This window comes from Triticum dicoccoides, chromosome 3B (genome assembly GCF_002162155.2).
Source record: "Triticum dicoccoides isolate Atlit2015 ecotype Zavitan chromosome 3B, WEW_v2.0, whole genome shotgun sequence".
Taxonomy (NCBI): domain Eukaryota; kingdom Viridiplantae; phylum Streptophyta; class Magnoliopsida; order Poales; family Poaceae; genus Triticum; species Triticum dicoccoides.
This window is the reverse complement of record NC_041385.1, coordinates 30,277,826-30,295,213: the sequence shown is the minus strand read 5'-3', so window position 1 is coordinate 30,295,213 and position 17,388 is coordinate 30,277,826. Positions and strand designations below refer to the sequence as shown.

The 17,388-nt window shown below is 48.6% G+C and overlaps 1 protein-coding gene and 1 long non-coding RNA gene across 2 annotated transcripts; one reads left to right on the top strand and one right to left on the bottom strand.

Moving 5' to 3' along the window:
• Positions 1–5,940: 5,940 nt before the first annotated feature.
• On the bottom strand, positions 5,941–6,607 carry LOC119280619 (16.6 kDa heat shock protein-like). The gene has a single exon (XM_037561414.1). It carries the CDS (start codon positions 6,541–6,543, stop codon positions 6,079–6,081), a length of 465 nt encoding a protein of 154 aa, XP_037417311.1. The 5' UTR covers positions 6,544–6,607; the 3' UTR covers positions 5,941–6,078.
• Positions 6,608–11,778: 5,171 nt separating this feature from the next.
• On the top strand, positions 11,779–12,285 carry LOC119280618. The gene is made up of 2 exons (XR_005138123.1): positions 11,779–11,913; positions 12,019–12,285. It is a non-coding gene; the product is annotated as an uncharacterized LOC119280618 (long non-coding RNA).
• Positions 12,286–17,388: the final 5,103 nt, after the last annotated feature.

Here is a 17,388-nt window from a genome sequence, read left to right as displayed (position 1 = left end):
TTCTTTCCACGGGCCCCGCTAGTCGGCGTTCGGGACGTCGCGCCTTGGTCTCGGCGGGGCGGCGGGTCGTCGTTTTGTCGCTGCGGCGCCTCTGTGCGGCAGCCGGCCTCGTTCTACGCGGCGGACGCGTCGAGGAGCTGCTGAACTCGCTCCGTCATCACGCGGCGCTCTTCGCCCTCGAAGTTGTCGAGCTCGTCTGCCGCCGCCTGGGCAGCGCGGATGTTCTCCGCGGGCGTGGCATACACAGGGCGATCAGCCCCGAATAGATTGGCGATTGCCACGCCGCGTTGTCGGACCGCGCCTAGGCGGCTATGCCCAGTCGGAGCCGGCGAGCCGCCCACGGCGCGATCCATCTCGCGCTGGTACGCTTCTGACAAGCGCCTCATGCTTGCCAATTTTTTCGCGCCCTCAATAAGCTGAAGGCGGCGTGCCTCCAGCGTCTCCCGGAATCGGCGCGGTAAGGTCTCGCAGAGCCGCGTCGAGCGGGTCGTGCGCTCCTTCTCCAGAACGCTCGCCGTGATCGAGGACGAGAACTTCCGTGATGGTGCTTCCGTCGCTCCCCGCGTAAGGGAGCGGCTCGTCGTAGACCACCATGTTGGTGGGAAACGCATCGAGCGACGCGGTGTCGGAGTCGACCAGCATCGGGTCGATGGATCCTATGGACTCCAGGTCCATGGCAGGCTCGCCGGCGACGTGGAGTTGGTCGAGGAGACCCGCGAGGAGGCTCTCGGGGCCGCTCGTGCCTGCGTCGAACGCAGGCTCGTCGGAGAGGCCAACCTCGCCAATAAGCTCGGCGAGGCTGCTGGCCCCGCAGGCAATATCAGCGCCGCGCAGCGCGTCGGCGCAAACTCCATCTGACGTGCCGGGCTGGCTGCACTCGCCAGGGAGGAAAAGGGTTCCCGTCCAAAGCAGATCTTCGGACGACGGTGCACCTCGCCCCACGGTGGGCCCCAAATGTCGGGGGTTGGGTACGACATATGCCAAAGGATGGCTTATCATGGTGGGAGCGAGTACAACGTCGCTGGTGCCCGGAAGCGGGATGAGGCGAAGACATGCACGCCGGCGGAACTTACCCAGCTTCAGGGCTCTCCGAGGAGATAACACCCCTACTGCTGCTCTGCGGGGTCTCCGCATGGTCACTATGGCAAAGTGGTTATAATGGTGCTCCTGGAGCTGTTTCTGGAGGTAGGAGAAGGCTAGGCTAGCTTCTCCTTCTTGTGATATAAGGTCTATTCATATCTGGGTCCGAACCCTTTGCATGGGCTTCCCGGGGGGTTTATATAGGCCTACCCCCAGGGGTACAATAGTAATCCGGCTGGGAACGGGTCCCAGCCGTCTGTCTCTCAGGTCGTCGTCCTTCCTTCCGACTACTGGGGCCCGCCGACTGGAGGGCCCCACGGACAGGCGTGAGACTGTAGCGGTACTCCTGATGACGCTGGCTTGGTCATGCGGTCATGGCTACAGCGCCGCCGCCTGGCGTGCGTTCACTGTCGCCACTCCCCATCTTATCTGGTTAATGGCGTGCGGGGCCCGGGGGAGGGGTCGGCCGACTCCAGGGGGCCGACTCCCTCCGGTCCGTCTTCAGGGCACTCATGCTGTCTTCGGTCTACCCACTAACGGGCGGCCCAGCCGCCCTTGGGTCGTACAGGCCGGCGTCGTGGGCACAGTGCGCCGCCTACTGTCGCTGAGGTCAGGGCAGGCATGGCCACAGTGCCGCGTCTCGCCGGAGATCTCCAGCGGTACGGCTCACTGTAGCCATGCCGGCTCGTCGTAAGCAAAGGGGGGGGGGACTGCCATGCCGTGGCCGTACCCCGCCTCATCCTTCGAGATGTAGGTGGAGTCGTGGGCCGACTCTCCATAGCCAGCCTCTCTCGAGGTTGCCGGCCAGGAGTCGGCTTGTCTTGGAGTCGCCATCTGGGACTCGGCTTGTCGCGGAGTCGCCGCCTGGGACTCGGCATAACTTGAAGTCGTCCCTGGGACTCGTCATATCTTGGAGTCGTCCCAGGGACTCGACATGAGGGGCGCGGCCTGCCCCGATGTCTTGAAAGGTCCTGGGCCACGAGTTGGCCTACCCGTGGCCCATTATTCCGACAGCTAGCTCGCGCGTCTGTAATTGTTTTTTCCAGATTTCTCTTCAACTGTGTTGTTTATTGAAAAACCGGTGGCCATTTTTTTTTGAATAAAAATCTTTCAAAGACATTTGGAAAAGTTCATGGATTTGAAAAATGGCATTGATTTCAAAAAATATATATTTAAGAAAAGTTCAACAATTTTGAGAAAAAGTTCACAAATTTTGAGAAATACATCAAGGGTTCGAAAAAAAGTTCATCAATTTATGATAATACAAGTTCATGAATTCAAAAATAGTTTGCCGGATTCCGAAAAAAACAAGGCTTATTGATTAGAAAAAAACATCAATTTCGATAATAAAAAGTGCACCGAACTGAAATTTTTATTGATTTTGGGAAAAAAACACGGATTTTCTAAAAAAAAGTTCGCGGATCGGAAAAAACTTCATCACTTCTGAAAAAAAGTTCACCGGATTTTATAAAAAGTTTATGAATTTGAAAATTTTTACCAATTTTGATAAAAAACATCACGAATTTGAACGGAAGAAAAGGAAAACATGAATAGAGAAAAAAGAAAAAAGAAAAGAGGAAAAAGGAAAAGACGAAAAAAGATGTAAGCAATCATTCAAGTTGTGGTGTCTAGTTGGCTTACACTGATCGAGCAGGTTGCGGTTTTCAATCACACAATGGGTTGACTTTTTCTCAGGTCAGAAAAGAAAAAGGTTAAACAGGCCGTTTTTTTCAGTTTCCTGTTTTTCTTTGTTTTTTTAACTGGTTTTCTTCATTATGCTTTGATTTTCTTAAGTTTCTTTTCTTGGTTTTCATCATTTTCTATATGTTTTCGTATACGGCATGAACTTTTTCTAATACTCGTTTAGCATTTTTGTTAAATACAAGTTTAATATTTTTTAGTACACGGTCAATATTTTTCTGTTCAGATTTCCAACCTTTTTCAAATACAAGATTAATTTTTTAATATAGTTTCAACCTTTTTTTCTATGCACATTTTGAAAAGTTTTCAAATGCTTTGATTAGCATCTATAAAATACAAGTTTACCATTTTTATTACTTTGTCAACATTTTTCCTATACACAGTTAACATTCTTTTGCAAATGCTTAATTTATATTTTTTAAATACAAGATCAACATTTTATTAATACATGGTCAACGTTTTCTCTATCCGCATTAAAAAAAATTCAAATGCTTGATTTTTTTCCAAATGCAAGCCTAGTATTTTTCAAATGCAAGAATAATATTTTTGTCAACATGTTCAACGTTTTTCCTATACATATTTAATATTTTCAAATGCTTGCTAATTTTGTTAAATACTTGATATTTTATAAGTACATGATCAAAATTTTCACACATTGTATATTGTTTTGTATACATTTTTGGTATACACAGAAAGATTTTCTGTATACAAATTCAACATTTTTTAAATGCTTGGTTTACATTTTTATTAAATTTTCAATGTAAACATTTTATGTAATATATTTTTAATTTTTAATTTTTTAAATTTAAATACAATAAAATAAAAGTAAAAAATAAGCGAGCAAAAAAAAAACGAGGCTGTGGCCTCCAGCGAACCTGGCCCAGCGGCCAGCCCATGTTGTTTCTCACTACTATCGTTTTAGGGTTTTTCAGCTGGTTTTGTATTTGTCTAAAAAACCTGTTATTTATTCAGTTGTTCTTTTTTAGTTTTCACGTCCCTTTAATTTTTTTCCAAAAAAATTGTCAACATTTTTCAACCCTTGTTTCTTTTCAAATTCATGATTTTTTTTAGATTCGGAAGATTCGTAAAATTCGCGATTTTTTTCAATTCATGAACATTTTTCAAATTCACAAATATTTTTAGAAATCATGGAAATTTATTGAATTCGGAACACTTTAAAATCATGATCCTTTTAAGAAAATGTGAATTTTTTTAACTTGTGCTCTTTCCAACTTCGTGAGTTTTGCATATTTAAACATTACTTTAAAATCTTTATTAATTTCTCGAAGGTTCTTTCAATACTCGAACATTTTTTTATTTGTGAACATTTTATGAATTCACAACCATCATTTCTAAGGGTACCTACAACGTAGGATGCTTAGGGAGGCGCAGGATCGATTTCCTACCAATTTTCCCACTGAGTGGCAGTTAGGCCCAGTAACCCCGGCATCGGACGCTGCATCGGCGCAAAGGCAGGCATCAAACGCCTAGCCCTTTTCACTCCCGCAAGAGGCGGCCCGGCAACGGCAGCTCGACATCGAGGCCGACAACGTCAAGGCCAGGCAAAAACAGCTCGACATCGAGGCCACCAATGCCGCCACCAAAGCGAAAGAGGTGGCCCTGGCGATCATGAGCGTGGACTTGTCGAAGATGAGCGAGAAGACGAGGGCCTGGTTCGAGGCCAGGCAGAAGGAGATGCTCGACGCCGACGGCCTGAACTAAGTCGTTCGATCGGCCGTGGCCGTTCTTTTTTGAAGGCTGACATGGTGCCGCCCGCCCGCTGGGCCGCTGGCCATGTGCCGGCGAGAAAAACATTCATTTTGAAGGCCGGCTGTGTTGCCGGCCGCTGGCTGTGTTACCGGCGAGGACAACCATTCATTTTGGAGGTCGGCCTGTGTTGCCGGCCGCTGGCTAATGCCGGCGATGGACGTGTAGGCCGCTGGCTTTGTTGCCGGCGTGCGTGATGAACTGCGGCCGTAGGGCTTTGGCATTTGACACGTTTCTTCCTTTTTTTACATAAACGCGGACAAGATGGGGTAAATGATGCGAGCGCCCGCTGGACGCACGGCCACCGCATCCCCAGACAGGCCCGGACACGACCCCATCCCGCTGCCCAAACGGACAAAATCCGAACAAAACGGACGTCCGTTTGGGGTCGCGCGATGAAGTTGGCCTAAGCGCCTAGAAGTTGGCCTAAGCGCCTAGTTAGGTACTCCCTCCGTTTCTTTTTACTCCGTCTATAAATTTTGGTCAAAGTCAAACTACACAAAGTTTGACCAAATTTATATTAAAAAATATGAACATCTACAATACTTAAACTATATAATATGAAAATACATTTCATGATGGATTTGAAAATGTTGATTTCATATCGTGAATGTTGATATTTACAGTTGATGTTTCATGGTGCAGACTAAAAGAAACGGAGTATCTACTGTTGTAGATGCCCTAAGGCGCTACTTCTGAGTGAAGGTGCGTAAATAGATAAAAAATTGGCCGTCATTGTGGGCTAATCTTTAATCCAGAGATGGGGTGGCCTAAAATAAAAGATGATAAGCATATTGCCATTTATGATCGATTTTAAGATTGGGAATGGTACTATCCTCTACTCACTCTGTTAAAAGATATAAGATGTTTTAAGTTTTTGTTGAATGAAATGTATATAGACACGTTTTAGGGTCTCTTTGATTCGCAGGATTGTCAAAATGAAGGAATAAGAAAAATGTAGGAATATGATGGCATGTCCTATAATATCCTACAGGATTTGAAAGAATGTTTGATAGCACAGGAAAAACAAAGAAATTCTACAAAGAGGTTTGAGTGGATGGAATTTTTCCTTCAAAATGTAGTACAAATGGATACTATGGAAAAATTCCTAAGGACGCCAATCTTACGAATCAAACAAGCATTACAGGAAAAATTTCTAAGGGTTCAAATCCTCTAAAAATCCTATGCAATTCCTTTGAATCAAATGAGCCCTTAGCGTGTTTCTCCACTCATTTAAGTCTTTATGTAATTCATATTAAAATATCCCCAACATTGCATACTTGTGAATGGAGGGAGTATTCGTTCGCGACAAAAACCAAAGGTGGCAACCCATGCATGTTACAAAACTTAGAGTACAATATCTCGCTCGAATTATCGCAATCACATCCCACACAAGTACACTGAGCACGCTCACCTAGCAAACAACATAGGTGTAACAGCACGTACGTAGGTCGTGTGTAGCCATATGCATATAGTTCGACCATGTATATCCCTTTTTTTTGAGACTAACCAACCATGACCCTTGTGGTCTCAGCAGCCTTGGATCTCCACGGCCTTGACCTGCGGCTTCTTGGCCTCTTCCTCCTTGGGCACGGTGACCGTCAGCACGCCGTCCTCCATGGACGCGCTCACCCCGTCTACCCTCACGCCCCCCGGCAGACGGAACCTCCTCTCGAACCCGCCGCTGCTGCGCTCCACCCGGTGCCACCGCTCGTCCTTGCCGCCACCCTCCTCCTCCTCCTTGGCGCGCTGGCCGCTGATGACCAGCACGTCGCCGTCCACGACTTCCACCTTGGCGTCGCCCTTCCGGACGCCGGGGAGGTCGGCCGTGAAGACGTGCGCGGCTGGCGTCTCCTTCCAGTCGACGCGGACGTTCGTGAGCTCGGGGCAGCGCTCGGCCAGGGCGCGGACGGCGCCGCCGAAAGGGTCCGCGTCCGCCCAGAAGTCCACCGACAGCGGGTTGCCCAGCACGCCGCTGCACCGCGCCAGAGCCATTCGCTCGCTGCTCACTTAGTTGATCTGCTCGCTGCGCTGTGCGCTCTCGTATTGACTTGCTCGTTCGCAATCCCTAATAGCCGTATGTGTGAGTGTGAGTGTGACTGTGTGAGGCGATGTACTACGTGCATGGATGTGCGCCTTTATAAGAGAAATGGGTGTGTAGTGATCTCTGGATGTGTCAGGCGACTCCTCCAGAGTTGATAGAGAATTCGAGAGTGGCCCGCGGTTGGTGCCGCGAGCATGCTCGGCGTTGCGAGAAACATCTTTTCTTTTTTGAGAACTGCGAGAAACAAATTTTTTTTAAGACAACCTCGCAAAGCTTTATTACGTCGTCACAATGTTTACAGAGACGAATAAAATGCCTTCACGCTGGCCTAACCAAACATGACGACCAACACTCAGAGTTAGAGCATGCTTTGCTAAGTTGTGAGCATCGTAATTCGAGCTCCTAGACTGATAAACTACTTTACATGAAATGAAAAAGGACGCTTGCAACTCAATTTCTCTAACCACAGGCCCATAAGCCGAAGTGCTTCTCCTGCCAATCTCACTTGCAACAGCCTTGCAATCTGTAGCAACATGTGCCTTTGTGATGTTTAGATCAGCTGCTAGATCGAGGCCTTCCCGTACTGCCAATGCTTCTAGAGTAGAAGGATCTTTGATATGTTTGAAGATAATGGCTGATGCTCCAAGGAAATTGCCGATTACACCTACCCCTAGACTAAACACCCAAAGTCTAGTGTAAACCCTGCTCATATCCACCGTAAAACGCCTGGCAGCCTGTCCACCCAACCGGCGCAGACGTTCGGCATGTCATGTTTCTTTTTCTTTTTTAATGTTCGGGAATTTCACATATTGTTCAAAATTTCAAAAATTATTCATAATTTCACAAAATGTTCCTGTTTTCAAATTTTGTTCATAAGATCAAATATTATTTGTGTTTAATTTTTTTTTGCCTTTGTCAGAAAAATGTTCCTCTTTTCAAATTTGTACTAAGTTAAAAAATGTTCACGTTTTTCTAAAACAAATAAAAATATAAAAAGTGTCATTCCAAAAAAGGTTCATAAAAGTAGTCTCCAAATTTGTGGTTATCTCCACACACACGACATGAAGTTTTTGTAAAACTTGTCTGTAGGAATAGGATTTCTATTTCCGAAAAACGTTCAAAAATTTATAGAAAGTGTTCGGATCCGCCATTGCAGTTCTCTCTTAAAACGTCACGCTGTCCGTTTGGTTTGTAACGTGCCCTGGTGAGCTCAACTGGCTGGCAATGCCAGTTCATAAGCGAGACGATAGCAGTTCCACAACTTTCAGTGTTCATTCTTTTTTGAAGAATTTTTATGTCGCACCGTACCAGCACAGGGGCGGACTGCCGCGCTCGCCAATGGGCCGGCCAGTCGGAGTTGTGTGTGTGGGTTGCGAGCCTATTTGACGCAGAACACGTTAAATAGACACCGCCTCCACGTCGCATCGGCCCACTATGGATACCTTTGGCTGATCCATCTCCATGATCCTTTTGTATATCACTTCAAGTGGTCTATGATCAATAAAACTTAGCTACACCCCTAAAAGAAAAAGAAAAAACTTATCCCCACAAATACCTCAGCTGAACGACGAACCCTAGTCAACCGCACTCTCTCAATTTCTCCGCTCCACTCACATCCCCTTCCCCTTGCTCTCCCCGGCCTCTCCCCTTTTCTCTGCAATAGCCAGAAGCAGATCCGACAGCGGTGATGACTCCATTAACTGGGCTAAGCTCGTCGCGGAGTCCTTGAGCTCGTTCACGCCAAACGACGAGGCGCTCGTGCTCCGCATTCCCCCCGCAACTCGCGGATGGATCGAGGCAGGAGCTTGTCCTCGAGGACACCGGCGGTAGGAGAGGGCAGTTGTCGCTCTGCGCTGCGCAACGTTGTCCGGGCCATCCCCGCCAGCACCTCCTCCCCCTGGGTGTCGTTGGGTGCTAGTGCTCGCATCACCGAGTTCGCGGCCGTGACATCGTTTGCTGGAGGCCAAGGGTTGCGCTTCTCGGTGCACAATTAGGGCGGTGTATGCCACGTCGGGCCGCTCCGACTACACGTCTTGCAGATCGGTGCTGAAGCTGCTCCCACCCGCCTTCGATGGAGACGTGGCGCTACGCAATCCGTCGCTCCTACACCTCTGCGGTGACGAACGCCCGCCGATGGGGCGACAAAAATGCGGCGGCTCTTCAGATGGGGCTTGAGGAGTCCAAGAGGTTGGTGAGGTAGAGGGCGATGGCGGCTGCGGAGAGAACCGCATGGCTCGCGAGGGTGGAGGTCCAAGCCACTCATCGCATGGTGGGGATCATCGGTTCCTCCTTCTCCTCGGACACTGGCAAGACATAAAACAACGCTCTAGGTTTCTCCGCCTGTCTCTCTAGGTTTAATTACTTTCTAATCTTGCATTTTTGTTAAGTGATGAACTCCGTCGGCTTTTTTGGATCGAGTTGTACTCTATCTGTGTCCCATTGTTGTGTTCATAAGATGTATCGATGATCTATTCAGTGTGTATGTTTTTCAGTTTTTGTATGGATTTAGGTGCGGGCATATACGGAATGCCGCTGTGCAAATGGAGTGTGCCCGTCCACTAAGCGCAGGCCTGCCCATTCGAGCCCGTGGGCGCATCGAACTCCAAATTAGGGGACTAGGTTGTGCTCTAAGCCGATGAGGGCTATATCATCGACCAAAAAAGATAGGGCAATGATCTGCGCCGGCGCGCCGGCCCAAATTTGGGCCGGTCGCGCCCCAGCCCTCCGTTTCGAACAATATCAACTGTAAGATTCGTTCCTCTTTTCTCCTCGATGCACACGGGACCCCCACGCTGCTGCTACGGGAGAGCAACACCGGGGCTAGCCGGAATCCCACGCCCAACCAACAACCCCTCCCCTTCCTTCGCCGAGAGAGAGCTAGGGCACGGACTTCAACCCCAAGTGCCGCCTAGGGTTAACGTCCTCGCTGCCGCCGGCACCGGTTCGGCGCCGGCGTCCACCTCTGTCGACGCGTCTGATCCACGTATTCTTCTCCCCATGTTGATCGTCTGAGGTGCGTTTCACGTGTCGTGGAAGTCTAACGTCTAGTCGCGGTGGCTTGGGCGTTCCTGGAGAGGCCGATCTTGCTCGTGTCTCCTGTCTGGATGGAGTCCAACTCCGATCCTCGTTGTCTTTGTGTATGGTGAGAGACCCCTGCTGTATACGTAAGGATGAAGGTCATGTTGACGTCATTGGATCGGTGATTCGAATGGGAACGACAGTTTGCAATATCGGCCAGAGAATTCATGACAATAAAAGGTTGAAGGCGGGATCTTCAGCGGTAACAAATGATATATCGGCGTCCTCCTCCGGGGAGGGTCGCCGGGAACAATGAAACTCATAAGTTGGAACTGTCGGGGTCTCCTCGGTGCCCCGACAGTTCGCTCGCTTCTGGCCATCCAGAGGCAACATAATCCAGATGCGTTTTTTTTGTACGAGACGCACCTGGACGAGGATAAGGCAGAGGTTCTGATGAGGAAGATGGGGATGGATTATAAAATTGTGGCACCAAGTCTTGATGGCAGAAAGGGTGGATTGTTACTAGTCTGGAAGAAGGAGGTTAGGATCTACTCCCGGACTACTACCTTTAGTTGCATTGATGTGGCGGTGGAGGAACTGGATGGGAAAGAGTGGAGGTTATCATGTGTGTACGGCGAGCCAAACTGGGATAATAAGGAGAGAACGTATCAACTCCTTCGTGATTTGCATGCTCAGTCTAGACTTCCATGGGTTGCGATTGGTGATTTTAACGAGATCTTATTCTCGTCTGAAAAGGAAGGAGGAGCACCACGACAACAAGTTCGGCTTCAGGCATTCCAGGATGCACTCTCAGATTGCTCACTAGAAGATATTGGCTACCATGGTGACAAATTCACGTTCTTTAGAGGAGGATTGAGGGAACGGCTGGACCGGGCTGTTTCGAACGCTGAATGGATGAAACTACACCCATTGTGTGGGCTGTCTAACCTTGATATGGGCAACTCTGATCACCGGCCAATTTTTCTGGATACGGATTACTTGACAGGGGTAGCTGCACCGCGAAGAACTTGATGAGGGGACCATATGGGCACGAAGAACTTGATGGTTGAATATGCCTCAGCCGACATGTTTGGAGACTATGAATAATCTCTCAGTCTCCTGAGTGGTCAATATAATTTATGTCCATTTATGATGTTGTAATAAGAACACGTGTATTGTTGTCATCATATTGTACATCACAATATATTGTATCAGCACTTTGGTACAAAATTCATTTGTATGTATTCTATATATCTGACAGTGATTTTCTTGAGAATGTTCATGCCTATATATAGATTTCTAAGGGGGATAATCTGATGAAGGATGATTTGTGCCATGTGGACATATGCACTAGAACTCTATAGACATTCAATCTACCGGTTTGGTTAGAGGCATCTGACCTTATAGGCCACACCCAAGTAGTGTTGCTGCTTTTCTCCCTGTGTTGCGGGATCTTGTAGCCTAAAAAATAAACACTAGTCAGGCATGTGCATTGGTTGCAGTATTGAATTTACTGAATTTCTTGAAACTACATTGGGATGCTACACACCGATAAAGTGTATCCACGAGCGTTGCAGACATATCTTAACATGCGGAGTGCATGGTCTGCTTTGGCATTAGACCTAGCACACTCCACATAGATTAATAATTAGTTGTTCTTATTCGAATAACATACTATTGATATTATCACGTAGCCTCAAAAAATATTTTATTTGTCATGTCAAATATTTCAAATATCAATGATCAATACTAAAAAAGCTGAGATCCTATCAGTAAAAGGAGATTCTAGATCATATACTTTAAGAGAACTTAACATCAATTAATTACATTCGCCAATATTCAGAGCAAATAATAATCCACCATTTTTAAGAAGATAACAAGCTATGTCGAAGATAATTTTTACTGTGTGATATGTATGTCATTTTAAAGCACCAAATAATTTCAAATATCAAAACTTAAGAACCAATTAATAACAACTTATGCACAAGATATACTTTGGTACATATCCTTGTTTAACAAAAAATACTTTGGTATACATCTATTCAGTTTTATATGTACTAATCAACTCCAGCCAAAAGTAGAAGGGCAAGAACTGATCCTCCCAGGTCTGCTCATGCTTATATAAACACCAACACAGAAGGCATAGGCTGACAAGTACAAACTACAAGGATACCTGGAGATACATACGTAGAAATAAAGAAACAAGAAACGATTCCTCATGGAACTTATCAAGAACAACACAAGAGCCCTACTCTTGGTAGCTCTTGTGATGATGTCTACCACCCTATTATCATGCCATGCAGGTACTACAGTCGTTTGTCTATATATTTTGCATGTGTAATTCAGCCTAACCCATGTAACTTACGTAATTTATGTATGCTGACGCTGCTATACTTTCTCGTGCACAGGTTCAACAAAACCAATCCCCTTGGACTTGTGTGTGCGTTTTGCAAGCTGTGAGAAAGGCCATGAATCCGAGGAGGCGTGCAGGAACCACTGCTCGTTTTTCGAATTCAAAAAGAGCCACTGTAAACCAGACAATGGTGGTTCGTGCTGCTGCTCTAATTAAACGACGTAGAAACAATAAAACGATGCGTGTAAGATAGGCTAAGATACATGCGCGCCATGGATCTGTCTAGTTCATGCAAAAGATTCAATAAAGTATTTATCAGAAATTTGACTGTGATGAGTTCTTCAGAAGAGAGGAACCAATTGTTGTTGTTTTTTAAGCAAGGAAAGGTTAATCTATTTTTGCATTAAAATCAATTGATCGGGCCTGAGTCAGGCACGAAGGCCTCACGAGACGCGCACGGGCCTCACTCCAGCCCTCCGATCCAGGGCCGCCGATAGTGAGAGAGCATGGGCATGGGGCCAGGTCCGCCGCCCACCAAGTGGGCGGTCGGTGATCCCGGCCCTCCAGCCTCCTCACCTCCCGTAGTTAAGGCTCGCCGCCGTCCACGTCGCGCTGCCGACCGGTGAGACATGCACGCACAGCGCCGTTGCCGATGTCCTACCAACTGCCAGGATCAGCTTTACTGGAACACGCCGCCGAAGAATGGAAGTACGAGGAAACCCTTCGAATCGCTTTGCAAAATGTTACGCCAGCGCGGACGTATTCACTACCGGAACAGGGCCATACCCCGACGGCCAAAACAATGCCGACGGCCCAAACAAGCACATGATCCTGTACACTCCCTATTTGGGGCCGGAGGGAGTACTTGATCAACACATGATAAACCGGAAAGGAGGGAGTATGTATGATTGGAGTAATAAAACTGTGTGTTCCGTGCGAGAGACAGAGACATGCTGCGACGCCAAGCAAGCCCAGCCCGGCAGGAAACCCGGGCGGGGACACCGAGTCCCCATGCACTCCATCGGTCTCTCATGGCCGATGAATCATCTCTCTTTCCTCCCCCCACAACACCACATGCACGTCCCTCTCAACCCCCGATCTATCCATGCCTTGACACCCACTAACCAACGACACAACCAATAGGGCTAGGGCATCCTCCATGCATGCACAAAGCAATACTCTGTCCCGTCGCATAGACGCACTGAATCCATCAATCGGTCACGATTCACATGGATTGATTCATCTTTCCATCTTACTTTACTTACAAGCAACCATGGCGACAAGTGGACAACCAGTCAGTAATTTTTGTTAGAGTTATATTAAGTGATGTCTTTTGGCCTTTTGCATTCTAGTCTCTTGGCATCCTCTTGTAGCCTTTTGGCATCCTCATGTATATGTATATATGTTGGCATTGGCCTCCTAATAATATAAGTTGCTTTCATAACATGGTATTAGAGCTCTAGGTTTTTTTTTCCACACGCGCAACTCGTGCTGCTTCCAGTCCAATCTTCTGCACGGCCGCCGTTGCTCTCTGTTCTGCCGGTCCGTGATTTTGCTTTTGCCTATGTCCATCTCCAGCTACAGGCGCTTCACGTCCATGCTAGCTAGCTGATCCATCGCTGTGTTGGATTCTATATCGGATTTCATCCCGATCGATTGAGCCGCTGGCCGCTTGTCTTCATCCAAGGTCGCCGCCGGCCGTTTGTCTTCCTCCGTGGCTGCCGGCCGCCGGCCTCGTCAGCGGCGCTGTTGCCTTCCACGGCTGCCGGCCGCCGTCCTCGTCGGCGCCGCTGCTGCCGTCTGCAGGCCGGCCCGTCGCTGCAGCCTGCTCGAGCCGCCTGTCGGTTCATCTCTCGATCGAGCAGAGGCAGCAGCTATCGGAGGTCAACCGCTCCGTCCCCGCCCGACCGCCGGCCTCGTCTGCATCACTGTTGTCTTCTTCGGCGCCACCGGTCGCCGCCCCATCTGCGCCGCTGCCACCGGCCGCCGGCCCGTCCGCGACGCTGCTGTCTTCCGCAGCTGCCTGCAGGGCGCTCGCGTGGTCACGTGAGTGGCTGCTGCTGTTTCTTGTCCGGGTGTCTACTGCTCCAGATCGCAACTCTGTCAAACCGATTTGATCCTTGTTCGGCTGGCTTTTCGTTTGATTGATCTGCTGCTGGTTCTGGCCGCTCTCATCTTGGCCAGTTGAGTCTTGGGTGATCTTTGCTATTCTCAAAAAAAAAAGAGCACCATGTCTTTGGCGTCATCTGGCTATGTTGCCATCCCGCGCTGCCCAGTGATATTTGATGGGGCTAACTTTGCTGAGTTCGTTGCCTTTATGCGCATTCACATGCGTGACATTCGTCTCTGGGGTGTTCTTTTCGGTGAGGTCCCCTGTCCTCCGCGCCCAGTGCCTCCTGTGGCTCCTACCCCACCGCCGACACCACCGGCTATTGACGCAGATGCTTCTGATGCTGATAGGGCTGCAGCCAGGGTTGCTGCTGATGATGCGGATGCCGCTTATGACCAGGAGGTCTTGGATTATTCAAATGCTCTTTCTGTTTATCGTGACGATCTGGCTGCTTACACTCAGTGGTGTGATGATGATGCTCGTGCTGCGACTGTTCTCACTTCCAGTGTTTTGCCTCAGTTTGCTTCTGAATTTATAGGCCTCAGTACTGTCTTTGAGATGTGGACTCATCTTCGTCAGCGCTATCAGCCCTCTGGTGATGCTCTCTACTTGTCTGTGGTCCGTCAGGAGCATGCTCTTCAGCAGGAAGACTCCACTATTGATGAGTTCTACACTCAGAGTTCTGCTATATGGCGCCAGCTTGACTCCCTTCGCACTATTGTTTGTGGCACTTGCCCGTGTTGCCAGACTGTGAGGTCAGACTTGGAGTTTCAGCGCGTCTATGAGTTCTTGTCACGGCTCCGTGGGGAGTTTGAGCCTCGACGTGCTCAGTTGTTTGCCCGTGGCCGGGTTCCTATTTCTGAGGTGCTTTCTGAGCTTCGTGCTGAGGAGACTCACCTCCGTGGTGCTGGTTTGCTTCAGGTTCCCTCTGTGCTCTCTGCTTGAGGTGCTACTCCACCAATGTCTTCTCACTCCAGTGCTCCGCCGCTACTGCCCACTCCTCCGGGTAGTGAGGCCCGCTCTCGTGAAGGCCGCTCTCGTCCTCGTACTCATTGTGACTACTGCAACAGGGATGGTCACCCCGAGTCTGACTGCTTCAAGAAGAAGCGTGGTATGCGTAATAGGGAGCGCAATTCTTCTTTTGGAACTCGTGCTTCTTCCTCGACGCCGTCTACTGTCTCCTTGACTGAGCAAGATATTGTGAAGCTCAAGCGTCTACTTGCTGCTTCAGGTTCTTCGACAGGTACTGCAGGCTCTGTGACTGGTGCTTCTAGTGCTGAGCGACCACTGTCTACACAGTCAGGTACATCCTCATGGGTTCTGGATTCTGGAGCTTCATTTCATATGTCCTCCGATTCTTCTATCTTGTCCTCTCGTAGATCTCTCGATTTTCCAATTAATGTTCTTACTGCTGATGGTACTCCAATTCCTGTTGCGAGTCGAGGCACTCTTGCCACTTCTTCCTTTTATGTTCCAGATGTTTCTCACGTGCCTCGCCTTACCATGAACCTATTTTCTGCGGGTCGGCTTACTGATTCTGGTTGTCGTGTCATTCTTGACGTTGATTCTTGCACTATCCAGGATCGTCACACGAAGGCTCTGGTTGGGGCTGGCCCGTGCTACCGTGATTCTCAAGGGCTTTGGGAGTTGGACTGGCTTAATGTTCCTTCCGCTACCACCACACTCGCCAGTCCATCTGCCTTTGCCGCTTCAACTACCAGCTCCTTCCAGCAATGGCATCATCGACTTGGTCACCTTTGTGGTTCTCGACTATGGTCTTTAGTTCGTCGTGGTCTTCTGGGGCCTGTCTCAGGAGATGTCTCCTTACAATGCCAGGGTTGTAGGCTTGGTAAACAAGTTCAGTTACCTTATCCTACTAGCGAGTCAGTGTCGCAGCGCCCTTTTGATTTAGTACATTCAGATGTGTGGGGTCCGGCTCCCTTCTCTTCCAAAGGGGGCCATCGCTACTATATTATTTTTATAGATGATTTCTCTCGCTACACTTGGCTTTACTTCATGTCTTCTCGTAGCGAGGTTCTCTCTATTTATAAGCGTTTTGCCGCCATGGTCCACACTCAGTTCTCTACACCTATTCGCGTGTTTCGTGCTGATTCTGCTGGCGAGTATATCTCCAAAGTGTTGCGTGGTTTTCTTGCCGAGCAGGGTACTCTTGCTCAATTCTCTTGTCCCGGCGCTCACGCTCAGAATGGCGTGGCTAAGCGCAAGCATCGTCACCTTCTTGAGACATCTCGTGCGATGATGATTGCCGCATCTCTTCCGCCTCATTTCTGGGCTGAGGCTGTCTCCATTGCCACATATCTCATAAACATTCAACCCTCATCTGCTCTACAGGGAGGTATTCCTCTAGAGCGTCTTTCTGATCATTCTCCTGATTATTCTGCTCTTCGGTTGTTTGTTGTGTTTGTTATGTTCTCCTTGCCCCCTGAGAACGCACCAAACTAACCGCTCAGTCTGTTGAGTGTGTTTTTCTGGGTTACAGTGATGAACCTAAGGGTTATCGGTGTTGGGATCATGTCGGTCAACGGATGCGTATTTCTAGGGATGTGACTTTTGATGAGTCTCGTCCATTCTACCCACGACCATCCTCTTCGACCTTTTCAGTAGAGGATATATCTTTTCTCACGTTTCCTGATACACCTCCCTCTATGCCTCATATTCCTACTCCTCCTTCTCGTCCCACTATTGCAGATCCGACACCATCTTCTCCTATCGTTTCTTCTCCTTCCTTATTGCATGACACTCCACCTTCATCACCAATGTATTCACCATCTCCATCACCTCCGGTGGTTCCTTCTCATCCCACTTTTCCTTTTCATTATACCCGTTGTCGACGTGTTATGGATGAATCTACTGACGTGCCATCTACTTCTGGTGCACCGTCTTCCTCGTCCCAGCCGACTTATGGTCTTCGGGCTCGACCTTGCTCTCCTCCTGACCGCTATTCTCCTAGCCGATATGGCCTTTCGGTTGTACTTGAGCCTACCTCTTATCGTGATGCTCTTGTTCATCCTGAATGGCAGTTTGCGATGGCAGAGGAGATTGCCACACTTGAGCGCAATGGCACATGGGATCTGGTTTCTCTTCCTCCCCGTGTTCGTCCCATAACTTGTAAGTGGGTCTATAAGATTAAGACTCGCTCTGATGGTTCTCTTGAGCGTTATAAAGCTTGTCTTGTGGCTCGCGGCTTTCAACAGGAGCATGGTCGTGATTATGATGAGACTTTTGCTCCTGTGGCCCATATGACCACTGTCCGCACACTTTTCGCTGTGGCCTCTATTCGTCACTGGTCCGTGT

Excerpts from the sequence above, each read along its gene's own strand:
- LOC119280619 (XM_037561414.1), bottom strand. The coding sequence starts at position 6,543 with ATGGCTCTGGCGCGGTGCAGCGGCGTGCTGGGCAACCCGCTGTCGGTG.